This window comes from Plectrocnemia conspersa, unplaced genomic scaffold, assembly GCF_051122295.1.
Source record: "Plectrocnemia conspersa isolate PC_06_02 unplaced genomic scaffold, ASM5112229v1 ptg000002l, whole genome shotgun sequence".
Taxonomy (NCBI): domain Eukaryota; kingdom Metazoa; phylum Arthropoda; class Insecta; order Trichoptera; family Polycentropodidae; genus Plectrocnemia; species Plectrocnemia conspersa.
The window spans coordinates 439,086-466,716 of record NW_028277166.1 but is presented as its reverse complement, the minus strand read 5'-3'; the positions used below and the strand labels follow the sequence as shown (position 1 = coordinate 466,716).

Below are 27,631 nucleotides of genomic sequence, written 5' to 3'. Positions count from 1 at the left end.
ACCGTGCAATGAAATACTGCAGTTGTAAAATCTGAGGATAATATGATATTTCCAAATATAAATTCAAACTCAAAGTAAAGTATTGATAAGCATTAGTTTATATTTTTCTAAAAATGAATACTAATATCGATAATCTAGAATAAAAATACTCACTCCAAACGTGCACACTCCAACCTCCTTTTTCATGCTTTGCTTCAACTGAATTGTTCTGTAGATGAAGATCATCTGGTGGTACGTCAGTTTCTGGCAGCGTTCTCCATCTTTTGAGCAACTCTTTAGTCCTGTCTTTGGTCTTGTCGCAAGCGTGTCTCCAATTCGTAAAGTATTTCCTAGAAGTTTTGGGCGAAGTGTGAATTCCATCTGAAGAGTCCTTCGAGTGCTCCTTGGCCAGTTTTTCTTTGCTCGGCTTGTCTGAGATGTCCACCGTATTCGAAGCGAATCTAACGTCCTTTTCAGGTTTTTGTGGACATTTAATAGAACTGGCCATCGCCTCTTCGCTCTTCGACTTGGAGACGGTCGATAGGGCTCCCGGTTTCTTGCCGTTGTCCTTCGGGGCCGGTTTGCCCCTAGGCGGCTCCTTAGACTCCATGTCCTGAAAGAGATCGATTAAATATTAAGCGTAGGGATTGGATTATTTCGTTGTTGCGCGTTAATTGGGTTAATGGGGTTGAATAATGTAAACTCTGACTCGCCCCATGGGCGCGACCGTAATGACCGAATCGCAGTGAAAATTAAATTTTCATAGCATCGACTATTCCGATGTTGGAATTCTTGATGTGAGATAAATTATTGATATAATATCTCGCTTTGTGCATTATAATGCGTCTTGAGACGACTTCTCTCAGAAAATGTCGCGAAAAACATATAATTTATAGCAGGCCTTAAAATATTCACATCGTGTTTATTATCAATTACTTGCTTAACGAGTGTTTCGCAATATGATCATTTTTTAAAATAAATTTTGACTTGACAAACGAGCGATGTCTTGCAAAACGAGCAATGCGTATTGTATCGCTTTCTTCTCAACTGAGCCAATGATTCTTCTCTCTTTATCTCTCGCTGAGGGATTGTAAAATGGTCCTCTTTAATATGCAAAGAGAACATTTATCCCGAAATAAAAACCTGCAAGTGTGCTAATGCAAGCGGTTATTTCTCCCTATCATAAAAAGAGGCCGGTAGGTGCAGCGGCGCGGCACGGTCATTTCTCTTTTACATAACAGAATTATTGAGAACTTTTAGGTATCATTAGACTTGCCAGAGATAAAGCAAATGTATTCCTTTTATGTTGTGTTACGTCGTGCATATCGTACAGAAATATCGGTTTAAAAAAATATTTCATTTTGTAATACCGAAGGGCAATTTTTGCCCCAATGCCAGTATTAGCGTTATCGCTACTACAGGTATTGCAATCCCTACTTAGAACTATGAAATGACGATGCTCATTGTAAGACATTAACCCAAGTATTTTTATCGGAGTAGGATATCAAAGTAGAATAATATTATACTTTTTAGTTTAAGAGGGCCGAAATATCGGCTCGCTCTACATATGCGAAAAATCACAGGCCGATATTTCGGCGCATATTTTTAAAATTTAATTTAACATATACGATATTTCTGTATACATGTCAACATAAAATAAATATATCTGATTTATCTTAGGCCAATCTAACGGTACCTAGCAGTTCCCAGTTATAGAACAGAGAAATGACCGCGCTTTTTATGATAGGGGTGGCTGGCGAAGTGAAATCAAAAGCAGGTATTGCATACACGAAATTATTTCTTATATTTGTACATTTGTATATCCATTCAGACACATTTTAACCCAAATACTCCATAGAATATGCTTTACTGAACGTTGGTGTTAAGTATTAGCAATAAGTGTCTCAATAATTATTTTTAAATCAAAAACGTATTGGATAAAATTGCGCAAAATATGTTTTTTTTAAAAAAAAAACTTCTTTATTGAAAAATATTCTTAACAGATTCTTATGCTTGCACTACACTCTGGAAGTTGTCAGAATCGAAGTTCAACTGAAGTCGGCCACAAATTTCATATGCCGTCCGGACGGCGGGCGTGAATGACGTACGCACGGCGGCTGCTGTCATGTACAGCTGGCATATTTGCGCGTGATCGAAAATTGTGCCAAATAATCGCAATTTTTAAATTGTCATATTAATAAAATTACGCTACTGATAATTATAAAAGTTTGTGTGGCCACTCACCAATACAATATCATTGAAAACTTTTCGGTCGTAAATATTCAATTTATGCAAAATCTTTGTCGGCTTTTGCAAAATGCCATAAGGCATAAAAATGATACTTCAGAATACGAACACTACATCTTGCAGCGCTCGACATGCGTGTTAACCATAGGACGCCTACGCGCATACTGAAATTGAACCGAGCTACTCGTTCTATCTCAGTTTGCGAAAAACCATATCATTATCTCTCTCACTCTCATCACTTAACACGCGAGAGAGCGAAAGGGGAAGTATCTCACCGCTCGCGCTCGAAAGAGCTGCTCCGACTTTGGTCCGTTTGCCGACAATGTTCGGAAGCGCTCGAAGCTGGCCATGTCGATTGAACTACCCCCACTTTACCTCCCGTTCTCGGTAACCTCGGACAACTTCCGAGAGATTTTAGACCGAAGTAACCCACTATATTCTCCGTCCATGGCCAACGTTGGCCGACTTCCAGAGAGTATAGTGCAGGCATCATGAACCATTTAAAAAAAATTCACCTTGCAATACATTCAATGACAAAAAATACATGTCCAAAATTCAGAACGTTTTGATTTTAAAGAATAGTTTATTGATTTTAAAGTCCAATCCTAATCGCAGTACAATTAACGATTCAATTCATTTAAGGATGACGTAGATATTAAATCAATTGCAAGTAAATTTTCAGAGCTATTTCATTTTGATAATTTGGCTATTGAAAATTAAATTATGACTTTGCGATGTGATATTTCATTAAAAGACAAATCATTGAATAAAGATTGTTACAAATATTTTTGCAATTAAAGAAGAAGATGCTTTGAATATTTGAATTCATGTTTTGTGTCCCCATATTTGTGGGAATCAGCATTTTATTATCTTGATATGATAAAAAATCGAATGAGCCTGACAAACAATCACACAAAATATTATTTAAGATAAGCTTTATCAAATTATTCTTCCGATTTTGATGTGTCAGAAGAAATGAAATATACCAAAATTTGTATTGTATTAGAATAGATAAAATATGCAAATAGATGCTAAATTGTAGATTTCAGTTTTTTTAAGCCCAATTAATTTTACGATAAGAAAAAATAATAACCTACAACAGCAACTCATTTTATTACGTTACAGTTTTAATACAACCACTGGGTCTTTGTCTATTTTTAATGGTTGAAGTAAATTAAAAAGTGAATAGCCAACATTAGTAAACGTAGCACTGAAAGTACCACAGCCCTTTACAACACAGGATCAACTGTTAACTAAACAAAAAGCAAATTGTGAAATAGCCTGCAGCTCGAATACAACTAATGTGCAACGTATTAAATTTAAAATTCACAATATAAAAGTGTTTTGTATTAATAAAAAGTAAATTTATAATTATTAATATTTTTGTTTTGGTATTGCATTTTCTATCTGAGTTATAAACACAACTTTTGGTTGGTAAAAAAATATAATAAATTTATTATTAAAATTTGTGTTGTAAGCATAAAAAAATATTTTTTAGATTTATTATCAGTCTTAATAATAGAATATTAAAAATAGAAGAAATAAAATAACGAATGGATGACAGACAGCAAAATGACAATTGACACTATCTCATTAATGTGTGAAGTTGACAAAATAAAATATCATTATATATGTATGTTTTTAATGTCAAAATGTAATATGTATATATCAAGCGTAAGTTCAAACCTTTCTGAAGGGACAAAGTTTATTAATTATAAATGGAGAGACGTTAATATAATATCATATATACTATATAGTTTGATACAGCTATAGTAATTATACTGATTCGAATTATTTCGTAGATATATTTCGTACATACAAAAAGGATTTTTTAACTTAGGTAAATTTATTTTGCCAAAACACTAGGAAAAAATCTTTTATCATGACCATCATAGTATTTACAAATACGCACAATATAAAATTATTCAAAGTTGTGCAAGAATAAATAGTCCACCAAGGAAGCCATAAAAACCATGACAGAATAATCTGATGAAAAATAGTTCTATTTTTACAATACAATTGTATGTTTTTTAATAACTCACTGAAAAGCAAATGAATATTTGTTATTTTAAAATATTTGAATATTAAATTTTCGAGTGTATTATAATTAAAAATAGAACAAAACAATAAAAAATATTAATGTTTGCTTGAAAATATTTTATTTCTAATTATTTTATTTATTCACTTTTTTATTTATTTATTTATTTATTTCTAATTATTTTATTTATATTTATTCACGTTTCTCGCTACACGCGACTTTTGAAAGCGTAGTTATTAATTATTCTTAACGTCTTCCTATAAAATATACATACGTTTAACTTATGTCTTGTGATGTGAAAAGTTGTTCTATAGGTGGAAATCAAAAATTTACGTGTCACAGTGAAATCAATTCTGAGAAATCGTATCATACAATTGTACGTATTATAAACCTAGTATAAAATTATTATTCTTCTATTGTAACTGAGTCAATATCAGTAGCAAAATGTCAATTTAGTTTGACCGAGTTTGAAATTGGATCGGAACTCGATTAGTCTGTTTATTCGCATGTTGTATGGAAAATGTACATTCATACAGTATAAAATGTTATATGGTATTTTCGCTTTGATTACAGCTCGAAACCTGTATAACTAATTAAAGCTTTTAGCGAGCATTGCATGCTGTTGCGAATTTCGACAATAAAATCTCCATTAAACTTGCCATTTATATTATTAATAATACAGTGTTTTCAAAATTACATTAAAATATTATTAGCTAAAATGTGTTGATAATTATTAGGTTGAATGCAAAAATAATATCGCGACAATTAATCAGATCGTAAAAATATGTATGTAATTTTATGGATTTTAACGGTTTTGATATATTTAGAGGCCACCGCTTTTATTGACTCAATATAAATACCAACATCTATGTATCGCTAATTTTTGAATCGTGATGTAGCTAAGTATAAATTACAAAAGTACATAAATTATTTTTATTTTAAATTATTTTTCGTCGCCGTGGTTCAGCGTAATAAAGTCTTGAAGTTGTCCAAATCTCTAAATTGTGTCAGTTCGGCGTAAGATCCACTGGATTCGAGTTCAGGACTGAACCTAGAAGCGAAGTGGAATAAAAATGATTTTTTATACTGCAATGACACGATAACTTCCGTAGTTTTAATCCCAGCTCTGATAAATATCACGCCTAAATTTGTTTGTTGTCTATATTGACGAATATAAAATAATTTTAAAAATCTAAATTATAATATATTTTTTCAAATGGTACATAAAAAATTGAAAATTTGTAACTCTGACAAAAAATCATAGAGAAAGTTTTTTACTATACATATATATATATATATATATATATATATATATATTAAAATAATATAAAAATCAATTTTATTATTTTAGACCCATCTCATTTCACATTTGTATGAAAAAAACTGATTAAAAAAATATATTGCATATAAATATAGTTCTTTTTTATGTATCCCATTTTCCCCCATTAACTACAGCATGATTATTTTACATTTGCAACTAACTCCGTAATAGTTTCGGACGAAAATATAAAAGGTTGTTTCGTCGGGTATATATGTATATAATATTTATTAAACCTGTTGAGTTCATATGTGGAAATGTTTATGAATGATAAATCGCCATTGCATATTTAACACTCACCAACCAACCGCTCAGACGTTCTAGACTGTTTTATAGTTTAGAGCTGTTCAAATAAACGTCACAATGTAAATAAACAATCGTCATATAGCTTTTTATCGAAATTTAGCACAAGTTACATTAGCGCTAATTGTATTTTCTGTGTAAAGTGCGTTAACTTGTGACGATTGTTTTTTTAGCTAAGCCCTTTTCTGTTTGCGTTTAAATTATTCGCCAACCCTTTGTAGGTAGGTAATCTAAAATTCCACTTAATTTAGTTACAAATTCACGGTTGTTTTTTCACACGGAACCCGCAGCTTCGAATGAAAAAAATTGGGTCAGGACCTCCGTAATTATTCACGAAAGTTCCAATATAGAGCCTTCGCCCGTTTCGACTGCGGTTTACATTTTTCAACTCTCTTCGAACAATTATGTTAAATTTAGTCAAGATGCGTACGTAAATGTACAGTTTGAGGTACGTTCGGTTGATATTTGAGCACCGCATCAATATTTAGCGAAAATGGAGATGAGGCTTAGGCTCTTTGGGACATGTGCCAGGAGGTTCATGAATACTGCATCAGTTTCTCCCCGTCGCGTCGTTTCCCTCCTGTCCTCCTGCATGTTGCGAGTACGTTTTGTCGATACAATTCCACCTGAACACGATCAAAACCGTATTTGGGACAAGTTTTATAGATTTCGAATCAAGTTCTCGATGACTGTGAATTTGACCACAAATATAAGATAATTCAATTTACACGCAACATAAATTTCTTTACAATAACGTATATTTTTTAGCACATGTCAAAATATTTTGTATGATTTATTAATAGCTCAAAATTAATTCTCTACATTATATTATGTGTAATAAGAGACTTGAATGAGAAGGTTGAATATGTTCCGACACACAATGTGAGAAATTCGTAGTAATGAACACATTATTCGAATTTCTAAAGCGAAGATTGTATACTTCAAGTCACCAAAATGCGGCCACGACAATTTGCTACTTAGGCATTTAATTGACTACATACGAAATTGTTTTCGTTCAGTGTAAACATATCTGAAGCGTACCTCAATTTGGATCATTAGCAGCAATTTTTGTTGTAAAGGTTGCGCTTGAAAATATGTGAGAAAAAGCAATGAAATTTTCGTGTTTTGTGGCTAAAAATGTATGATTTTGCAACCAAAATAGATACCGAAAAAGCTAGTAACAGCTTACATATATAAATAATATTATATATATATATATATATATATAGATACAGTGGCGTAGCTAGAGTATGTGCCACCCAGGGCGATCCTTAAAATTGCCGCCCCCCCCCCCACATACATTTTTGCAGGGTCATAAAATCAGCATTTCTTAAAATAATAAATTGGTTATTATTAAGCTCATGTTATTTGTATTTATATATGTTTTAGTACATTCAGGGTTGAGAACCACACTAGACGATCCCATCGCGAATATGCCGCCCCCAAGCAAGTGCCGCCCGGGGCGGCCCCCCCCCCCCATAGCTACGCCACTGTATAGAGAGAGATAAATACAGATGCTGCTATCAGACGGTGGAGTTGAAATGACAGGTCTATGTAGTCTGAACGTCTTTGCGGGAGTGTCAAGTTGAATTATTGTCGGCTGTGATTTGTCAATATGTGTTTTTGTAATAATGCTGAACGATCCGCTGTTATGTTACGTCTCGGTGACCGGATTACTTAATGCGCAATAAAAAATTCCATACAATTTCTGAACATATGTAATTGTTTTATTGTCAAATATATTTTACATTTAATTTAAGTAAAATTTGGTTTAATTATAGAAAATATAAATTACTAATATTGTAAAATATTTTTAAATTAAAATCATATTAACATCTGTTACATATACAGACATTGTTTTTTATATATCTATGTACATATATTACCGTATTGTTAATGTATAATATATACATACATGTGTTCATTAATCAACTATGATTACAATTTTTGCTGTTTCAAATTTTCACTGTGAGTAATTTTTATTTGCGCAATAATCACCGAACCGAATGATAACATTTCATCTCAGAAAAATACAACTTCCCTGAATCTACAGCGAAAAAAAATCAATAATCAAAATAGTTTCGTTATTTAATGAATTTAATCAATAATTAAAAAAAATATATGTAATTAAAAAAACATCAATTTAATTCCAAGATTGTATGAAATTTAATTTGATTAATAATCACTTACATATATATTGTTATAATCTCATTAAAAATGTAAGTGTTCCAGAATAAGACTCGACTTATTTCTGGAGATAATTCATAATCAGATGCCATGTACACTCGGTGTACATCACAGTAATTTTATTTGAAAAAATATCTATTTCAATTAATAAATATATTTTATTACATATATTCAAATGGTTGCCAAATGAGTCATTAAGTTTTTGCATTATTAATTTTCAACATTTTCTAGTTAAGCTGATAGATATTTTACATATCTTCAAGTTTATTAATAAGATAATAATCAGTTCGGAGAATATATTTTTCAAGTGTATGTTGCAACATTAACCCTGCGTTTATAAATTAACAATTACTATAAAAACGTCCGGACGAGCGTTTTTGCTACTACTCAGAGGTATACATATCCGAGTACATTAATTTTAAAAATTCCCGCGGGTCTTTCAAAGGGCGAAAAAGAAAGTAACCCTTTTACGACTCAATAGCGTTCATATTTCATTCGCCGAGTGCTCCAGAATACGGCGCGCTGTGAAATTTTAATAATTCTATCGTTAAACGTTAAATGTATAATGTGAGTATAAAAAAATATTTAGTCAATAAAATGAATTATTTTTTTAATTTGGAGTGTATGCGAATAATCCTTAACAATACCTGCTTCGAGGATGAGGTACAACGTGCTTTTATAAAAGAGCCGGACAGCTGGATCATAATCCTCCTTAGGATTATGATCCAGCTGTCGAGAATAAACCTAACATGTAGTTCCAGCAGCATAGAGCCGCTGCACATCAGTCAGAGACAATTGAGTTTCTTCATGAACAACTCATTTTAAGAAATTCAGATTTTGCTTGGCCTCCCACGCCATTGACTCAAGCAGAAATAAAAAACTTGGGAGACAATATTCGCAAGCAAGACAATGGAATGATACATTATTTCATACATAGCTCTTATAAATCTCAGTTGAGCCGTCCTGCATAATAAATTATACATTATACCATTTTTGAGAGGAAATTCTAAAACTTTTTCTACATTTGTATGAGGTGGGCTTTTTAACATTTGAAAGTTAGTCCATGGGGTAATCGAAATTCGCCAGATAATGTATATTTCGAATGTAGCTCCCATTTTTATTAAGTTTGCAAACCATCTACATAAATCAATAACACTGATTTATATCTCAATCAAAAAGCTATTTATTTTAGCCAAATAGTGATACAAGAAAAAATCAAGTTTATTTTTATCGGTAATATTATTTCCTTATAACAATAAGTTAATTTCATTGCACATTGTAAAAATATGTGCCAGATACACAACACTCATCTACCATGAATAATAGTTCTAGATAAATATATAACGTAAAAATACCAATTACTAACTACGTTTAAAAAGCCTCAATAGCCTATTTATTCTACGGGCTATCTCGGTCGATACTAGGCGTAACTCCGCTTGATACGAGTTCAGTTTAACTCTCGTTTTTTTCCAAGTCGGAAGAGAAATGTCATGGTCTGACTAGTGAAAGTTCCAAATGGAAGATCCCGTTTGACCGAAAATTCCCGATTGAATGCTAGAAAATGCCATTTGCCCTTCCTCTTTTTGATCGTCTGCCATGATTCGAGGAAGAAACAGACCATTATTTTTATAAACTATTAAATATCTAATAATTTTCTTTGCGTAATGATGATTATTAAAAAAATTGTCAATTTGCGCATTACACCTTCGTATTGGCACTGACTGTATCGTTTGTCAGGTTTAATTGCAAAGTGCGCTCTGATTCGCTCGTTAATAAATACTTGTTCTTCGATAGTAGTAAAATAAATAAAGAAATTATTTTTATAAACTTTTAGTGAGTCCTTGCGAATAGATTTGTCGCGACGATCTGGGGGGTCTCGACAGATAAATAATTAAAAATAATAATGAGCAGAATTAAACTTTATAAAATTAAATTTATTACTGCTGCAGCTTAAAAAATTAATTTATTTGCATATTTTAACACAGCACATCAATATTCTGGGTTGAGTTTGAAATATCTTCACTAATCCCTTGATTTACACGGTAGATACATTCCAGATTATATCGCGTAAATCTAAGCATATAACGATTGTACTAAAGCGATCGAATAGTATTCACGTGAATTTTTCAATTGTACTTTTTAACTTAAAACACACTGCATGGGCAGTGGGAGAGGTTCCCGGTGTAGGTTAAGTGCAAGAAGTGTGATTAATCCATGCGATTGTACTTAGCCGCGCTACAAATTATGTTTGATTTGAAGTACATGTACATACAAAAGTTTTTTCCTAACCGCGTAAAACAATCTATAAGTGTACTTTAATCTGTATTATTATTTTATTACTATCCATATGTATAATATATACTCGCAAATATAATTATGAATACCATTATTAGTGGTATTATATTTTTGATCAGGTATCAATTAATTATTTTTGAGTTTTTGTTATGCATTTTAAGTATAATATTTCTCGGATAAGTTGATAAAATATTTTTTTAAACATTCATTATGATCAAACAGTGTGATCAGGTTGAGAATGAGAGTTCATTTTTGGTATTTTGATGAGAATTACCTTGATTGTCGCGGGAAGGCCGTTTTATCGGGCTTCGAAGGACCAGCGAAACACTTTTATTTAATCTTATCTACATGTTTATTAACAAATAGACTCATCCTGTATCCAAACTTTATCAGCACAATAGACCAGTGTCAGATCTTGTGGTTTTTATATTTCTATCGTGACTGGCAGATCGTAATTAGTAATTATTATATAATTATATTAGGTTCTCCCAGATTTTAAGAATCTCACGGATCCATATCGTGATGATAAATAAAATCGAATCAAGTTTTATATATTAGGTATAATAAATATTCGAATAAAGAGCTACTTAAGCTTGTAAAGAATATAATATATATTAATATGTGAATCGATGAGATACCACTATAAAGGCGAAGCGACACTAATAAATTAAATCATGGTCTAGTCTTTTGGGATTCAAAGTATTAATATGTATAGTTGTAAGAGAATATAATACCACGAGATATATTACGTGAGAACATATTGCAGTTGTCACTATTCATGAAAACTGCTTACCACTTTATAGTAATGTTTTTCTCCATATATAATTTCAGTTACAATTTTCTGTTCCCTGATTCGAAAAAATATATAGTAATACGTTTTTGCTCAATTCCAGTTAATTTATTGTAAATATTTTATTTTTGTAAGCTATTTTCACATACAACGTAAATGTAAATTTGCCAAATATAAATATTGCGATATATAGTGAAATTTCAGTATTTTTTTCCACTTGCGTAATTGTACGCAAATCCTCATATTTTGATAAGACGTTTATTTTTACTCACTAAATATAAATAACAACGCACATATTATCGCGCAAACATATTTTTATATCTCAACACATGATTATTATTTAGTTCAAAGTAGAGTTGCCAGAAATATTTGTGTCTACTATCCACTTGTTTAGAAATTAATATGGTTATATATATACATATATACAGTGAGTGGCGATTTAATTGGTTAGCCATGATTAAGGTGGTAGTCTGGCAACACTGACATAGCAGCAGCGACAGCAAGCATTTATTTGGCGAGTACGACAGCCGGCGGTGCCTGGCCCGCCGGCCTCATTACAATCATTCGCAACATAACATGTAAATATAAATTGTAATAAAATCCACTGAAGCAGAAAATCTATAGTCCCCCCCCCCCCCACTCTAATAAAAATGTTATGTTATTTTTAATATAAAAGTAATACATTTTAGAACTATATATTTTATAACGAGTAAGGAATCTTTATTTTATCTATCAATATTGAATCTAATTAAATTTATTCCTCGATAAAAATATTACTAACTTAAAAAAGGGCTCGACATAAAAAGTTTTAGAATCACTGCTTACAATCAACGTATGTTGAAATTTGCCTAATATATCTGAAACATGGAATATCAAAAGAAAATACAGAATCGAACGTGTGCGTCTTAATGGGAAGGATTCATAAAAGATGCATAGAAACGACACATTCAAGTTGTTCTAGCCCCTGTTTCTTTTATACAAAGGGTTCCAAGAGCCCCACAAAATTAACGATGGAGTTTCGGTGAGCAGTCGCCAGAGTTCAACACTATCTTTGAGACGACTAGTGGTCTATGTCATGTAAACTAAGGTATTTTTGCATAATTATTATTAATTTAGCAGCTCGTAGCAATACTGTAGTCACGTTATTTTATATTTCGTTTTATTTCACTTATGGCTTCGATCCATGAAGAGCCAAATGAAGTAGTCTTTAAAACATTTTTAACTCTTGATGAACAGCCAAATTACAGAGTTTATCTTCACAGGAAAACTGGTATTTAATTAGATAGTTTTATTTAAATCACCACTTGAGTAGCACTGGTCTAAGAAATTTTATAACTATTTTCTATAAAAAATATCAGTGTTAGTTATTTCACATTATTATTTTTTTAAAACAATTTACATAAAATATATTTTTAATGATTTTTGGAGTTAGGGAATTGATATTTTATCACCACTGAGTTGACAGCATTCCCAAAAAGTTATACTACCACTGGTTTAGTAGAACTAATACGAAGTTTATTTCCTATGTATGAATTTCGCGATACATACCTTTTTGCCGTGTTTCAGACACGTACGCCCTGCGAAGGCTGTAAAGCCGAACTGTTGATCCTGAGGGGGTAGTAGGCCACTCACCCTCGACTCGGGGAGGGACACATACACTCCCTTCCACATCCTCCCGCGGCGTGTAACTTTTATGATTGCACAAATATATTATGTATACATCTTCACGAATTGCTTGAATATATTTTGTGCACAAATTTGAGCGACGTCGACCTTTAAACGTATAAATAATTAAAAACTTAACGTAATATGTGTTCGCTGGATATTTAAATTTACAGTTGTAGATGATTACATTTTTTGTCGCAAGTAACAAAAAAATTACAATACGATCAGGTAATGGATCGTTTCTGTTGCGTAAAAATGCATCTGCAATCTTTGAAATTTGAAAAAAAATTGCACATCTAAACCGAATTTCAACAATTGTCCCTTCTCATAAGTCAAAAATCCACGTCAAAAGCAGTAAAATTGTGCCGTCGCCGTCGCAATGGGAACGTCCGATGCCGTGCGCTCCCAATTTTTTATAAATAAAAATTTAACTTAATTATTTTTGTTGTTTTCTATATTATATACATTTTTATATGGGCAAAACGAAGGTCATTGTGAAAAAAACATCTTGAGAAAAATTTGATATCTGTCAACTCTGTCAGTACTTCTTCCGCTTATATTCCCCTGAGAGATGAATAGGCTTAGTTTTTATTTGGAACTTGACCTAATGAAAGCTCTAAAACTTTAATTAGGTTAGGTTTGGGTTTGAACAGCAAATGGACGTTTCGCACCTGTCAAAGTGAATCTCATCGACATTTTAGAGCAGCATATAATTTCACTAGCGTATATTAGCAATTAAATTATATTTTCGCTAGTATAAATATATGTATATACTGGTGAAAATGTATTTGAATCTAACTAGTGAATATACAACTATTATAAAAAAAATACGAATTTGCTGCAAGTTGTTTATAAAAATCAACTCAATCGTTTTTAGTTGAATAAATATTCTACTCGATTTGTAGAACTTGAAGATAAAATTATAATTCAGATATAATAAGACATTAAAAAATAATTTTGCTACCGTGTAACGCTTCTACGCATCCTGGTGATCAATGAAAGATTTTGCGTACCATTTATCGTCGTCGTTCAGGTAATATTATTATATTTATTGACAATACGATTACTTAATAATAATAAATTAATAAACAGCAATTGACTGAAATCAAAAATTTACTAAGAGATTTAAGCTGGTGATATGAGAATAAGTTGACGTGAAACGGGAAAAAATACTGATCCGACAACTCACTGAACTCAGGCCATAAAGTGTTTTGAATTTCTGGATACGAATAATCATTTTAAAAAAATATGATGACCAGGCGTTTCAGAGGATGTATGATGTAAGACTTGACATACTGTATTTAAATTTTTAATTATGAAGGATTGAGTTCCTACTGGATTACTACTATACAACAAACCTTAAAGATTGGTAACTATTATGCTGCTGAGGAATTCGGATCTGTTCAAATTCGAAAATTAAATGAAATTGATTGTAAATAAAATAAACCACAAAATACTAGATTAGCTGGAGTGTTAATCTGACATTTTTGTAAATTTCTGTCTTCAAAAGTCAAGTCACTCCACAGAACTAGAATTGTCTGGAGATGAATGCTTTTTTCGTGCTCAATTTTATGTTGCAATGCCACAAGCGTAACATCTAATACGCATCTTAACACCAGTTGATAATAATAAAAATAAAACATCGTCTATGGTAGCTTTTTGAAAGATACGCATAATTTCATCTTCCCAGTAACATCTTAAATCACCTCATGAACGTCATCGCTTTGTTAAATAACAGTTTTTGGGTAAAAATATCTCTCAAGTAGAAGTAAACAATCTTATCAGTTCTCATAGTCGTTTTGTTAAGTGTATTCTTTGTAATTAACATTATCGTTAAAATTTTAAATATGATTATTATTATAGCAAAGTATCGCTGGTCTAATCGGTGTGTTAAAATGTTTGTCGGACTTGAGTCAAAATTAGGCGAAACAAATATAACAAAGGAAGAAATCTCAATAAAACAACAGTTTCTTCCTGACTTCAGTTTATTACATACATCCTGCGATTAGACCTCTAATCAAAAAAATTTCAAATCAGAAGTTCTACTTATAGATCTATTTAAAAAAAATATATATAAGAAAAAAAAGGGTCGAACGGCGGCGGTGCTGCGAGCAAATCGGCCATAAAGTATTTCATGGAATGAATCGGCCCGCCGCTGCGCACCGAGCGCCGCGAAAAGAAAACAAATAGTAACTCAACCTTCGTACGACTTCATATATTACAATGTTCGTTCATTTTTTGTACAAAAATGATATAACAATTTGACATACTCTCTGTACACACGTCTCCGAACCGGAGAAAAACGCATAGCCGCTCCGTAGCCCCGCGCGGCCGCTCCTCGCGCTCCGCGTCCACCCGATCATAATCTCTAAAATAAGTCCAGCAACGTCTCTCACTAATAGATTAAGTCACAATTTCACCGAATAAATAAACAGAGTTAATATCAACGTCGTCACTTTACCACTCGCGATCGGATATGAACTGATCCGCGGGAATGTTAACAGCAACGTCAGATTATTCATAACGAACCAGCATCACAAAAGGATAACACATTAAAAATACACAAATCAGATTCCAGATCTGAGTCGGAAATAATCAGATTTCTTTTGATATATATGTATATACGTCTATAAAAGCCATTCGATCGACGTTTCGCAAACGTCGCCGATACGTTGATACAGGACGGTCGATATTCGCAAACGTTTGACGTTACAAAGTTGTCTTATCGGCTATAATTATCGTCGATTGTTTGCTAGAGGTAGAAATGCCAGGTACAATTTGAAAAGACTCCGAATGTATCGCTAATCCGGTGATAAAATAAATTATCAACCTACGTCCGTCCCTATCGATTGATAAATATTGTTAAAAATCATCTTTCGAATGAAAGAGAAAATATATTTGATATATAACCAAAGAAATAATAAACGGTGTCGGAACTATGTTAAAAAATGTGGAAGAATTAAGAATCAAATGATAATAAGCTTTAAAAGCATTCGGCTAATTTGACTATTAATGTTAAAAATAAATCATGATTTAACGTCTAGTTTTGAATTTTACAATAACTCGAGGAAGAAAGTTTAATTTTCAGGGACGGACGAAAATTGAATATTTTCACACAATCGCTCGGAGGATCTTTGAGCGAAAACAATTATTACGATCCTTCGTTTAGAGCGAACCATAAGCGCCGTTTCAAATCAATCAACATCTCTTACAAATCACAAAAAAATTATACAATATTATCACCGTTCTTTCAATTGGTCAGTGTTGTTTTCGAGACGTAAAAGTATTACAAACAATCGATTTTAAAAAAAATATATATAAAAAACTTATCACCTTATGCGATCAATTTAGAAATTGAAAACTAACTAAGTCATAACATTTAAAACAAGTCAGTCAATCGTCACAAAAAATACTTTTTTTTCATATATATCAATATATATATAATATATGTATGTACACATAAAATTACAATACAATGTAACATTATTATTTTACATTATACATATTGCGTGAATCTTCCGAGTTCTTCAGGTAACGGAGTATCTTCCGATCGCTGTATTAAGAGTACGCACGACACAAAAACGTCTCCAATGGCTTTTATGAGATCTATACCGGCAGACCAGTCGCGAACTATTTTTCTTTCCCAATAACAACACATAAACTAAGTGTAGGAACTACACGATCGTCGAGAGTCGACGCGGCGCACTATAAAACGACCCATCGTCTTCGTTACGACAAACTGTATCACAATAACGCAACGGCCGGGGCTCGGGCGGCGCTGGGGAGGGGGCTACGCGTGGAAGTGCGGAGGCATCTGCGGCCTCCCCTCCAACTTGCTGTAATCTAGATGGAACTCCTTTGCGATTTTGCGCCAACTGTGCGCATCGAAGTAATAGTACGTGCCCCGCTCGTACGTGCTCGTCTTTTCCAACTGAGTGATACCTGGAGCTTGCGTGATCCACACCTTTTCTTCGGTGTGATATCGCCACTCTCGATTATATCTATAAAAAGAAACGACACATTGGTTAACTTCAAAATTCAATAGTAGTAAATTGCATAATTTTAGGTTGCTGCATAAGACGTTAAACAAAGTACCTCATAAATTGATTCCAAAGACCCAAAAAATATTAAATTGTAAATACATAAAACACGAAAACCGTTTATGAAGAAATACAAATTTGGTATAATTTTTTTTACATGTTACGCTGAAAATCCGTGAAATAGGCAAAAAAAATTGCCTAATTCATGAAAAATGAAAGCATACTGCCTTATTGGTGAATTAAGCAAATTATCTGCAAAATCCATGCATTAAGTCAATGAAATAGTAGCGCTCCGGTAGTGCTTTTTGGAACTAAGCTAAGGATGTCATTTTTGACAGTTGCAAAACGTCACGTTTATTGAGGAGTCCAATTTCTTTTTGCTCCTGTAGTGTATGAATAGTATTGTGGTTAAAAATAGTGGTCCATGTAGCATATTGACAGATATATTGTAATTTAATGAAATAAAATAATTATTAAATATAATAACAAGCGTTGGTAAGAACAGTGAACACCCCATGAATAACTCAGCATTGAATCATGGGGTGTACACTGTTCTGACCAATGCTCGCTCGCACTTAAACTGTCCAAAACACTTGTTAATAAAATTTATAGTTCATTTTTGGCAATATAAGTGAAGATGAATGTCACTACAGTTAATGATAGATTTATTCTTATGTAATGAAATGACACCTGGTCTAATTATGAAAAACTCCACTGAAGCGCTATTATTTACTTTTCTCAATGCACAAAATAAGCAAAACAATTCCTGCCTAATTCATGAATAAAGCAATCAACTTTCAATCATATTTATATATATATATATATATATATATATATATATATATATATATATATATATATATATATATATATATATATATATATATCTAACAAGGTTCTTTGTAAAATGGAACACTGAAGTACAGTCTGAAGTATTCTTACAAATTATTATGAAGGACAAAATCAAGGAACATCATTGGGTTGGAAAAGGGAGCTTTTCTTAGTTAAAGAACCTTAGAAATTGAATGAGGATTCAAGTGCCAAGCTGAAAACATTAAAAAAATATTGTATAGATAGTACCACATAAAATTGTCGTTTTTCAGTCAGTTATGTGCAATATTTTACGGTTTCTGATACTTTAAATAAAAAAGGCATTATCCCTTTAATTTTTTTTAAATATGAAGTTAATTTAACTATTGTATATATTTTTTAACACTCAACAGAATGACATCATAACAGTCAGAAACATAAAACGATCCACTAACCAGAGAACAATACAATTACGGTTTGAAAAACTTCGTTCAGGAAATACGAAACTCCAAAATGAGCCTCGAAAACAACCCAAGACTGTTGTTAACAAAGAACAATTAACACTTGACCAACGGGTCGTTTTTCGGAACAGACAGTTCCACGAAAAGTTTGCGCAACACAGAGATATAACAAAACAATATGATAACTTTTGAATTAAAAAACAAGCATTTATCAAATGTTCTGAATTGTATTGGTATAAATGTTAAAATTATTTTATCAATGGTTTTTAATGTGGGTCGCATGAGATCAAAATTAAAATTATGAAATATGTTTTATTTTTAGTATAAAACAATGTTTACAAAGAAACTAAATATCTTGAAACTATTATATATAAAAATAAAATAAAATGCCAGTTTTCAGCATAAATTGATATAATGCTTTGATTTTGTTTCCATGAAAAATGTAATGTATCCGCATTGAACATGAACTAAAGTAAAATTCAACTTTAGTATGATATAAAAGTACCATGTCGCATGTTTTTATGAATCTTTAATGTTCCAATACATTTCTCTGAACAAAGAATAAAACAAATCGTTCCAAATAAAATTTGGTTAGAACTTTAGCATATTTCAGCCTTCCATGGGTTAAAATTTTTATGTTTATAGGTTTGTCACGCCTTAATAATTTACAATCAAATTATACTAGCATTTTGTGTTTAAACAGAGCTCTTAAGCAGTCCTTCACATGGAAGACATTAGAGCCAATAAAATTAAAATTATGCATTGCATAAACATTAATTCATATATGTTGGCACAAAACGCTTTAGTTTTTGCGGGTAGATACTACCAAGCCTGTCATTAAACATCATAAGTCGTAAAAGGTAGTCACTACCTGTCCCATGAATTACCAGCAACAGACAAAGCGGGTAGACTATTTCTCGACCCGTTGGTAGTGTTAAGGACCACGGTAGAAACTAATCTGCAACAACGATTTGAGCTAGGAGTTGACGTAATGATTGTCACACCACCCCGCTGCGATAGGAAAGGTGAAAAAGTTAGACATGTAGGTACTTAGGAAATTTGTATTTTGTGAATTCTCATCTCAAAAATCAGCAAATTTCTCGAGAAAATTGTCACGTCTTTTTTTGTCAAAAATTAAATTTGCACAAATATTTTTAATTGTTTTACAATGGTTGCATTTTTTATGGGTTATTGGGTTTTTGAGTTATTTTTAAAAAGTACCGTAACCGGGAAGTGGTTAAATACTCGAAATGATGAAATTTTTTAATCGAATCGATATTTGTAATGAAAGGTGGATGTTGTATGTCAAGAAAAAGGATTTGGACCAAGCTGACATTATAAAAAAATTGATGGTGGACAGCTAAAGGATTCTTCATTCCTTTTTTAAAACATGGCGAATAATACTGTTGTGAAATTGATATTATGTATAAAAAATTAAGAGAATTCATAAAAATGGATCAATATTATTACACGACAACACTTGACCGGATACATCCAAAATCACAATTAGCAAATCAAATTCTCTAAATTATGAAATTTTGCCGCATCCTCCTTATTCACCAGATTTCTCACCGACGGAGTATCCTTTTCCGTAACTTGAAACAATTCTTATGAAATAAACAGCATATTTAATTTAGAATATATCGCGTTTTTATTTTCACCTACAGATTTGGCAATTATATGTGGTACAACCTGATATTTCTGCAACATTCTTAGAGGTCTTCTGTTGAAGTTGAAAAAATATCTTGCCAAGATTTGAAGAAATTGTGTGGTGTTTTGCTATAATGGTAACCCACAGTAGTAGCACATCCAGAAAAAGTTCCTGCATATATTCATCATCAACTCCCAATCCCGCTGCTCGTCTAAGATGTAATATCGCTTAAAAATCTATAGCTTTTTATTGAAAAACAAATAGGGGAAGAAACCGAGAGATACACAAAATAAAAAAAACATGGAATCACTGATGCCACAATATAGTAATTGAACTCGGAAGTACAAATACTGATTTGCGACAAGGTAACGCGGCTTATGCAGCAACCTAATACTACGATCACTTACAATTCGGAAGCGGCCGCTAACTGCAGAATATCACCTACAAAACAGTAAAATAAATAAAATAGAAGATCCTCTTTATATCGACTCATTTTCAACGGCGCTAACTTTTCTCTGATGGACATGTTTATCATATACTCGGGAGGGACGTGATAATCTATGTCTTGAGGCCTGAGGCGGAAGAAAAGCGCATTAGAGTTGCAATTCCAAGTCGGATTGGATCGATCAATATTCGAATACTACCTGCAAGGTACTTCCGACCACGGACCGGCGAACGTCAGGTACAAGTTGTCCGGGGAGTTTAAATTCAGACCTAGAGTCGTGAGATCTTGACCTAACGCGAGCGACACCAGCTCGGGCTCGGACTCGGCCGCTCTTATGAACGTCAGCAGGCCGATTATTCCGTACTGATTCGGAACCATCGTCGGCGGTATGTTGGTCACCTCTCCTGGAAGAGATTAGATTAAAAATTGTTAATAAAAATTGTCGATACGTATATTGAAAAATAACAGCGGCTTTACCGTCGGGCGACGTCTGCACTCCTTGTCGAGTCTTATCGTTTATGATGTCGGAGATCAGAGGCTGCTGCAGCACGGGGATAGGAGCCGTCGGCGCCATGTTGATGTTGTTGACCGTCTCCAACACGGGCAAGCACGATCCGATGGGGGCTATCGTTCCGCCGCCTATTACGCCCACTCCGGGCGCGTTTCCTCCGCTGGTACCCGGCAACGCGGGAAAGTCCTCCGAGGACATGGTGAACTCGTTCTGTTCGGCGGTAGGTTGTTTCACCATCCCGACTGAAAATCAGATCGGACGGTTACGCCTTCGCTCTCGTTCTTAGCTCCGTCGACGAACAGTGACAAATACGTTACAAACGATAGAAGGTGACACGAAAGACGTAACGAACGAAACACACTGTGTAGTGTTTAATTACTGAGAGTGCGTTTCAATGCGGTATATTGTTTATCGTCGAGCGGAAACGACGGCAATATACTATTTGATAGTGTCGGAGGACAGTGTATACACGAGATAATTACCGTAAGGTTTAGAACCTGGTGGTGGTATGTGATGATGAGGCTGTTCTCCGTGTCCTCTGGCAGTCAGCGACGGAAACTCGCTGGGGTCCAAGAGGGGAGGCGCGCCGTCTCCGTCGCTCGTCCGACCCATCGTCGAACCCGATAGGGCGCCTCTCGCGGATGCCTAAATTGAAACGTCTGTTTATACAAGCGAAAAGAACTACACATGACTCAAAATCTATTTCTTATTTTCTTTATATTTTTGAGAACGGTACGACATTGTCTGTTATCTGTTATATATGGGCTTCGAATAGCATCTCGTTTGGGGTCAAACTAATCGCTACAGAACGATTATAAACATTGGGAAATGTCTAAAAATAAAAATATTACAAATTTCGTAAATAACTGATACAATTCTGGAACTATGTATAATATAATTATTTATAGCTTAACAGCTAATATGTTACAAATTATTACACATAGATCAGTCACTGTAAATAATTTCGTATTTTTCAGGTTAGAATTTAAATCAAACCGTACCGGTCAGAATTTATATTTAATGGTAAGATAGATTTAATAAGGTTGTATTGTCGCCGCTCTGTCGTTATTCCCACTTCGTTTGGCGCTCTGAATACCTTCGCGTCAGGAAAGTCAATTGGGTGGGGGGGGGGGAGGTAGATAGGGGCAGTTGCTTCTACATGATATTACTCATATTTCTTATGAGAATATTAGTCAGTATATTCAAACCGAAGTTTGGTCAATAGGAGGGCACAAAAACAATTATCACTTCTCAGAAGTGAAAAATTCACATCAAAAGCAATAAAATGGTTATTTTATTGCTTTTGATGTGAGTTTTTCACTTCTGAGAAAGGATAATTGTTTTTTACGCTCTCCTATTGGGCAAAATTTGAGATATGCTTCATTCGAGCCATAATATGTTGATAACGAACGGTAGATAGACATCGACGGTACTATTTTAATGCTTTTGACATGGGCCAGAAAAATCCATGTCATTTAATGAAATGGAAATATTAAAAAATGATTACTGATATTTTGAAAATAAATAGTTTATTGTAACCATTTGTACCATAGGGTTGGTGGAGGGCAGCATGGAAGAGGGTACGAGCGACCGCCTGTCGCCGAAAGCCCTCTGCGTGTAGAGCGCCGCCCTAGCCGGGGGCAGAAGAGGCGCGGAAGGGGGCGGCAACGAGGGCGGGGGCGCCGCCACCACTCCGCCCCCGCCGAACCCCGTTCCGCCCCCTCCCCCGCCCACCGAGCCGCCGCCGGAGCGTCCGCCGACGCCGACTCCGCCGCCGACCCCTCCGCCGCCGATGCTGCGCGGAGCTTGCTGGAAGTTCAAGTTTGCCATAACCTGCAACCAATCTGATCTGCTTGATCTGCTCTCGGATCGATCTCCATCGTTCATCGTCCACTGTCCACCGTCCACCTTCCGATCGCTCACCATAGGACGCGCGCGCTGTCACTGACACTCTCAAGGGCGCGTCAAAGACTCCGTCCCCATTCCGACCCGAAGCGCCGACTAGCGGCCGAAAGGGGCGAGGGCGCTGCTGCGGGGACGCCGAAGCGGACGCGAAACCTAGCCGCACGCACCGCCGTCTTATGCGCGCGCAAGCCTACCAACGCTACTGCGGCCCACTTAGCTCTTGGAAGCTAACCGACGAGCTAACGAACCTTGCGCAATTATTCTCTTATTCTCCCCCATTTCCATACTACTGATCATAACGATACAAATATCAAGAGCTTAACCTAACAAAAATAAATTCTATTTCATTTTATAATATTTTTCTACCATCAAAATTGTATACTCGGTAGACAATATTATCGCAAATGAGTAACCTTAATTATTTAATATGTTGTGATCTGACTAACGCTTGTTCACATGCCTACATACTATATGTGAATCTAATATTCAATAACATTTTATACTAGCGGATTCGACAATGCTTCGCTACTGCTAAATTTGATTATAATATTATATATATTAATTAAACAATTAAAATGACATTAATTCAATCGTGTGAAATAATTCATTTTTTTCTTTTTTCTTTTCAATATTGTTATTTAACAAGACACTTTCAATCGAAACATCAGAAAAAATACAAAAACCTTAAAGTGAAAACTATACAAGACATTTAGGAAACTAAATTGTACAAAGGCTAAAAAATCATTATTAGAAGGTGAATTTATAAAAGATTGCATCTTAGATACTGCACAGCTGCAGACAAAAAGAACCTTTTTGAATGCCTAAGTTTATCTGAGAAAAGTATTACAATATGTATCAATAATATTTAATAAAATAAATCATTTTAATTATGAAAAATGGTTGAAACGTTGGATTATTACGCATTATTTTTCTTATAAAAAAGCGATGATATCAGCGATACTGTTCAACTTGCAATATTAATAAGAGGAATAAACGATAAATTTGAAATATTTTAAGAGGTGTTTCGGATTCAGATACATAATAGCTTTCAATACCTATAAGTAAGTATATAAGAAAGTATTTCATATACCTCCTATCGATAGATTTAGTATAAAAAAGTGTAATTGAACGACAGTAAAACGTTTATTTGCCTACGCCATTTGTGTCAGCGATAGAATTATTCGTGAAGATTTTTTCCCCCGAAGATCTTCCTAGATAGTACTCGTAATATTGAACGAAGACGTACTACGTGTAACTTTTGCTCTAGTAATAAAATTACCCGTGTAACGTGTTTTGTTTGACACAGAGCTGTGTTTCAAATGCATAAAGTAATAAAATAGACTACTTTAAGTAATTAAGGTTTAATATTTATAGATAAGCTTTTTATCATTCGTAAAGAAAAAATGTAAAAAAATATATTGTGTTTTATTGCGAACATTTGAGAAACTCCACGTGCTTAACGTCATCGTATGTGAGTACATTAGCAATGACAAAAATGCACAGCACGGCCTAGTTAACGCGAAAGCCATACTAAAACACTAAGTAAGCTATCATAATATTTTATGTATTTATTATAATTAATTAGAAGAAATGAAAAATATTGTAAAAAGTGGACGTTTTACGCAGTGTTAAGACCTTCGCGATCGAAGCGAGTGTCATATGATCTGCGATCAGTCCCGTGACAGCGGAACCAGACTCCCATCGCCGCAGTCGCTTTCGTCGCTTAGCAGCGTCTTCGCCCATTTCCTCGACGAGAACAACAACCGGCCTTCGCCATGGCTCTCAGCGACGCCGACGTCCAGAAGCAGGTCAGTGATCGTCGCCGCGCCGCACCCTCGTCTCTTCGACTTGATCGATTTTCGTATCGTCCAACCAGTTACATCACATCTTATTATTATTCGCTTTCAGATCAAGCACATGATGGCCTTCATCGAACAAGAGGCCAACGAGAAGGCCGAAGAGATCGACGCCAAGGCCGAGGAAGAATTCAACATCGAAAAGGGCCGTCTCGTTCAACAGCAGCGGCTCAAGATCATGGAGTACTACGAGAAGAAAGAGAAACAAGTAGAACTCCAAAAGAAGATGTGAGTTTTACAGTCGTATTCTCTTTGAAAAACAAAAATAATCGCTTTATACCTTTGACAGTCAATCTTCGTACATGTTGAACCAAGCTCGTTTGAAAGTGTTGCGCGTCCGAGAGGAGCACGTGCGATCGGTGCTGGACGGCGCTCGCCACAAACTCTCGAGCGCCGCTACGAACCCCGAAAAGTACGGCACACTCCTTCAGGCTCTGATCGTTCAAGCCTTGTTCCAGGTAATCAATCCTACGTTATTCAATCTTATGTTTATTATCGATTATCATATCGTTTTACTTTTTCCGTTCAGCTGATGGAGAGTCAGGTTTTGATCATCTGCCGAGCCTCGGATGCGCCTCTAGTCGGCGGCCTCTTGCAAGGAGCCAGCGAGCAGTACAAGCAGCAGACTCATCGCGATTGTCATCTCAAGCTGGACGTTGAACAGACTTTGCCGGCCGACAGCTGCGGAGGAGTCGAGCTTTTGTCGGCGAGAGGTCGCATCAAGGTACATATATACACTCGGAGACTTGTCACAAATCTGTCTACTTAACTTTTCAATTTCATTTATTATTTCAGATCTCCAACACTTTGGAGTCTCGATTGGAGATGGTCGCCGAGCAGCTCGTTCCGGAAGTACGCTCAGCTCTATTCGGACGCAATCCCAACCGCAAATTTACCGATTAAACGAACAATAAAAAAACATCCCACACATCATCAGTATTTTCGTTCGTTAATAATTCACTGTTTGCAGTTTTAGCCGTTAGCCAAATCACAGTTAAACGTTAAAACGCATCAAATCACTAACTGTACATAATTTTTGCCCTAGAATATAATTTATTTCAATAACGCTCGGGACGTCTCGATCTTTGTTCGATAACGCCGTTTTAATGTAAATTGTTGAAATATTTATTGTATGTAAATCACGTTATAACATTCCTATATTGTAATTGTTAAAAGTAAAAAAATATATAGTTGTGCTTGTAAAATGTTTTAAAAGTACCGCAACGGTACGCTATATATAGCGTTTAGTAAATCTGAAGTTGTTTTGCGTACAATTGACCATTTAAATCTCTCGCGACGGTCGAACCGGAAAGTAAAACAGCAGCATCTCGTCTCGTAGACACCAAAGTGTGTCAACGATCGTTGTTGAACGCGTAAGCCTCGTTATGTCCGCGAGGACTGCACACGCTTCTTCTCTTTGATCATTTTGCTGACTGCGAGGCGATGTTTTATTTTTTTGTTCGTCGCCGTTGTTCATCGATGCGATCGGTCATTTTATGGCGCAACGTAAACTTCAGCTTTGGCTTTGATGTTAAATTTATAACAAATTGCTCTTGTTTGAAATTGTTGTAAATATGTAGTAATCAAAAATAAAGTTTAAAGATTTAAAGTGTTATTTTATTTATTTATTAAATATGGAAACACTACGTTAAAACTACAGAATAGAAGAAATTAGTTCTATGGTTAAAAGCAGAAATAATTAATATACTAACCAATTGTAGGTTCATGAATCAGTCGGATGTGTTCTTATGTTTCATGTAGTCAAAAGTTTAAGACTAGCACCTACAACGATGTTCATAGTCTGGAATCCCCCCTTATTTATTTTAACTATTAAAAAGATTGTTATCCAATTAAAAATAGACCATTTTCTGTAATAATATTATGGCATGTTTTTTTAGAATCGCCTTTTCTAATTCTAAGCAGAGAGCCGTAAAAGGGGCAAGCATGATCAATCCAGTTAAACTGTTAAATATACGATGGCGAGCTTCGACTTTCAATTTTTTTCTATGTACATTTGAAACTAGATAAATCACAATCTGAAGAATTTTTGTTTCTTATTGGACTGTTTACACGCTAAAAATAAATATCTCTTGTTAAGATGAGGCAGAAAAAAGAACCAATTGCCAGTCTTTAAGTAAAAGTAATAGAAGGCTTACGGCAACAGAAATTTGCTCTGAGTAATGTTGAAAATATCAGTGTCAACCATTCAACGTCGATTACGGGTAGCAAAACTTGATGGAAGCATTGTTAACAAAAAGCTTTTGTTAAGACGAGAAAATAAAAAGAAGTGGTACGACTGGACTATAAGGCGTCGAAATTGAACACTGGAAGATAGGTGCAAAGTTTTATGGTCTGACGAATCAAAATTTGAAATGTTTAGTCAAATCGGAGTGTATTTGTTGGACAAACAGTCAGCGAAAAAATGAGTCCAAACCATATTGTGCAAACTATAAGGCAAAGTGAATGTTAAGTTATGGTGTGGGGCTATTTCTCAGCAGTGGAAGTTAAAAACCTCGTAAAAATAAATGGGACTTGAAAAAATTAAAGCAATTTTAACATAGCAAGTGCTCCCTATGAGCAGATATTTAAACAGTCCATGTTTTATACACGTTTTCAATATTTTTTTGTATAAACAAAAAAATATTGAAAAATATGATTTGGCCACACCAGTCGCCAAATTTAGACGATGAGTTTGATCAGAAAATTCGCCAGCACTCGCTAAATTCCCAAAACGCCCTATAGGAACAATTACAGAGTAAGTGAGCTAACATATCAACTTGAAAAAAATAGTTATTAAAATACAGAAAATAGTTAAAACTGTGTTATCCAATAAGAGTAAATTTTTAGATGAAAAGTCAATTAAATGATTCTTTGCTTCAAAAATATTATTTAAAATTGTAATTTTATGTTTAATGATAAATATATATTTGATCTTTCATATAATCTTGTTTTTTTTTATAATTTATATTTAGAATATCAACAAAAAATAGTTTGGTTTTAAATTTATTCCAGAAAAATACATCAGAAATGACTGCGGGCTTTTAAATTATTTTAAACCGAATTTTGGTCAATAGGAAAGCACAAAAAACAATTATCCCTTCTCAGAAGTCAAAAATCCACGTCAAAAGCA

General features: G+C 34.2%; 3 protein-coding genes across 5 annotated transcripts; 1 reads left to right on the top strand and 2 right to left on the bottom strand.

Annotated features, from left to right (window-relative positions):
• LOC148237239 (uncharacterized) lies at positions 1–12,928 on the bottom strand. The gene is made up of 2 exons (XM_088205448.1): positions 12,706–12,928; positions 1–592 (listed from the first exon to the last, which is right to left on the bottom strand). Exons 1-2 carry the CDS (start codon positions 12,826–12,828, stop codon positions 98–100), a joined length of 618 nt encoding a protein of 205 aa, XP_088061574.1. The 5' UTR covers positions 12,829–12,928; the 3' UTR covers positions 1–97.
• A 1,861-nt stretch (positions 12,929–14,789) lies between these two features.
• Rga (CCR4-NOT transcription complex subunit regena) lies at positions 14,790–22,823 on the bottom strand. Of its 3 annotated transcripts, XM_088205445.1 has the most exons (8): positions 22,664–22,803; positions 22,289–22,573; positions 21,223–21,385; positions 20,707–20,982; positions 20,429–20,633; positions 20,294–20,356; positions 20,192–20,225; positions 14,790–16,823 (listed from the first exon to the last, which is right to left on the bottom strand). In XM_088205445.1, the coding sequence occupies exons 1-7, from the start codon at positions 22,664–22,666 to the stop codon at positions 20,222–20,224; spliced, it is 999 nt and encodes a 332-aa protein (XP_088061571.1). In that variant the 5' UTR covers positions 22,667–22,803; the 3' UTR covers positions 14,790–16,823; positions 20,192–20,221. The 3 variants fall into 3 exon arrangements, with proteins under 3 accessions (XP_088061571.1, XP_088061569.1, XP_088061570.1); XM_088205443.1 differs by having other exon boundaries at positions 20,192–20,356; positions 22,664–22,823; XM_088205444.1 differs by having other exon boundaries at positions 20,192–20,356; positions 21,238–21,385.
• A 1,472-nt stretch (positions 22,824–24,295) lies between these two features.
• Positions 24,296–26,110, top strand: Vha26 (V-type proton ATPase subunit Vha26). Its single transcript, XM_088204853.1, has 5 exons — positions 24,296–24,453; positions 24,554–24,729; positions 24,791–24,959; positions 25,031–25,225; positions 25,297–26,110. Exons 1-5 carry the CDS (start codon positions 24,421–24,423, stop codon positions 25,402–25,404), a joined length of 681 nt encoding a protein of 226 aa, XP_088060979.1. The 5' UTR covers positions 24,296–24,420; the 3' UTR covers positions 25,405–26,110.
• The last annotated feature ends 1,521 nt before the right edge of the window (positions 26,111–27,631 follow it).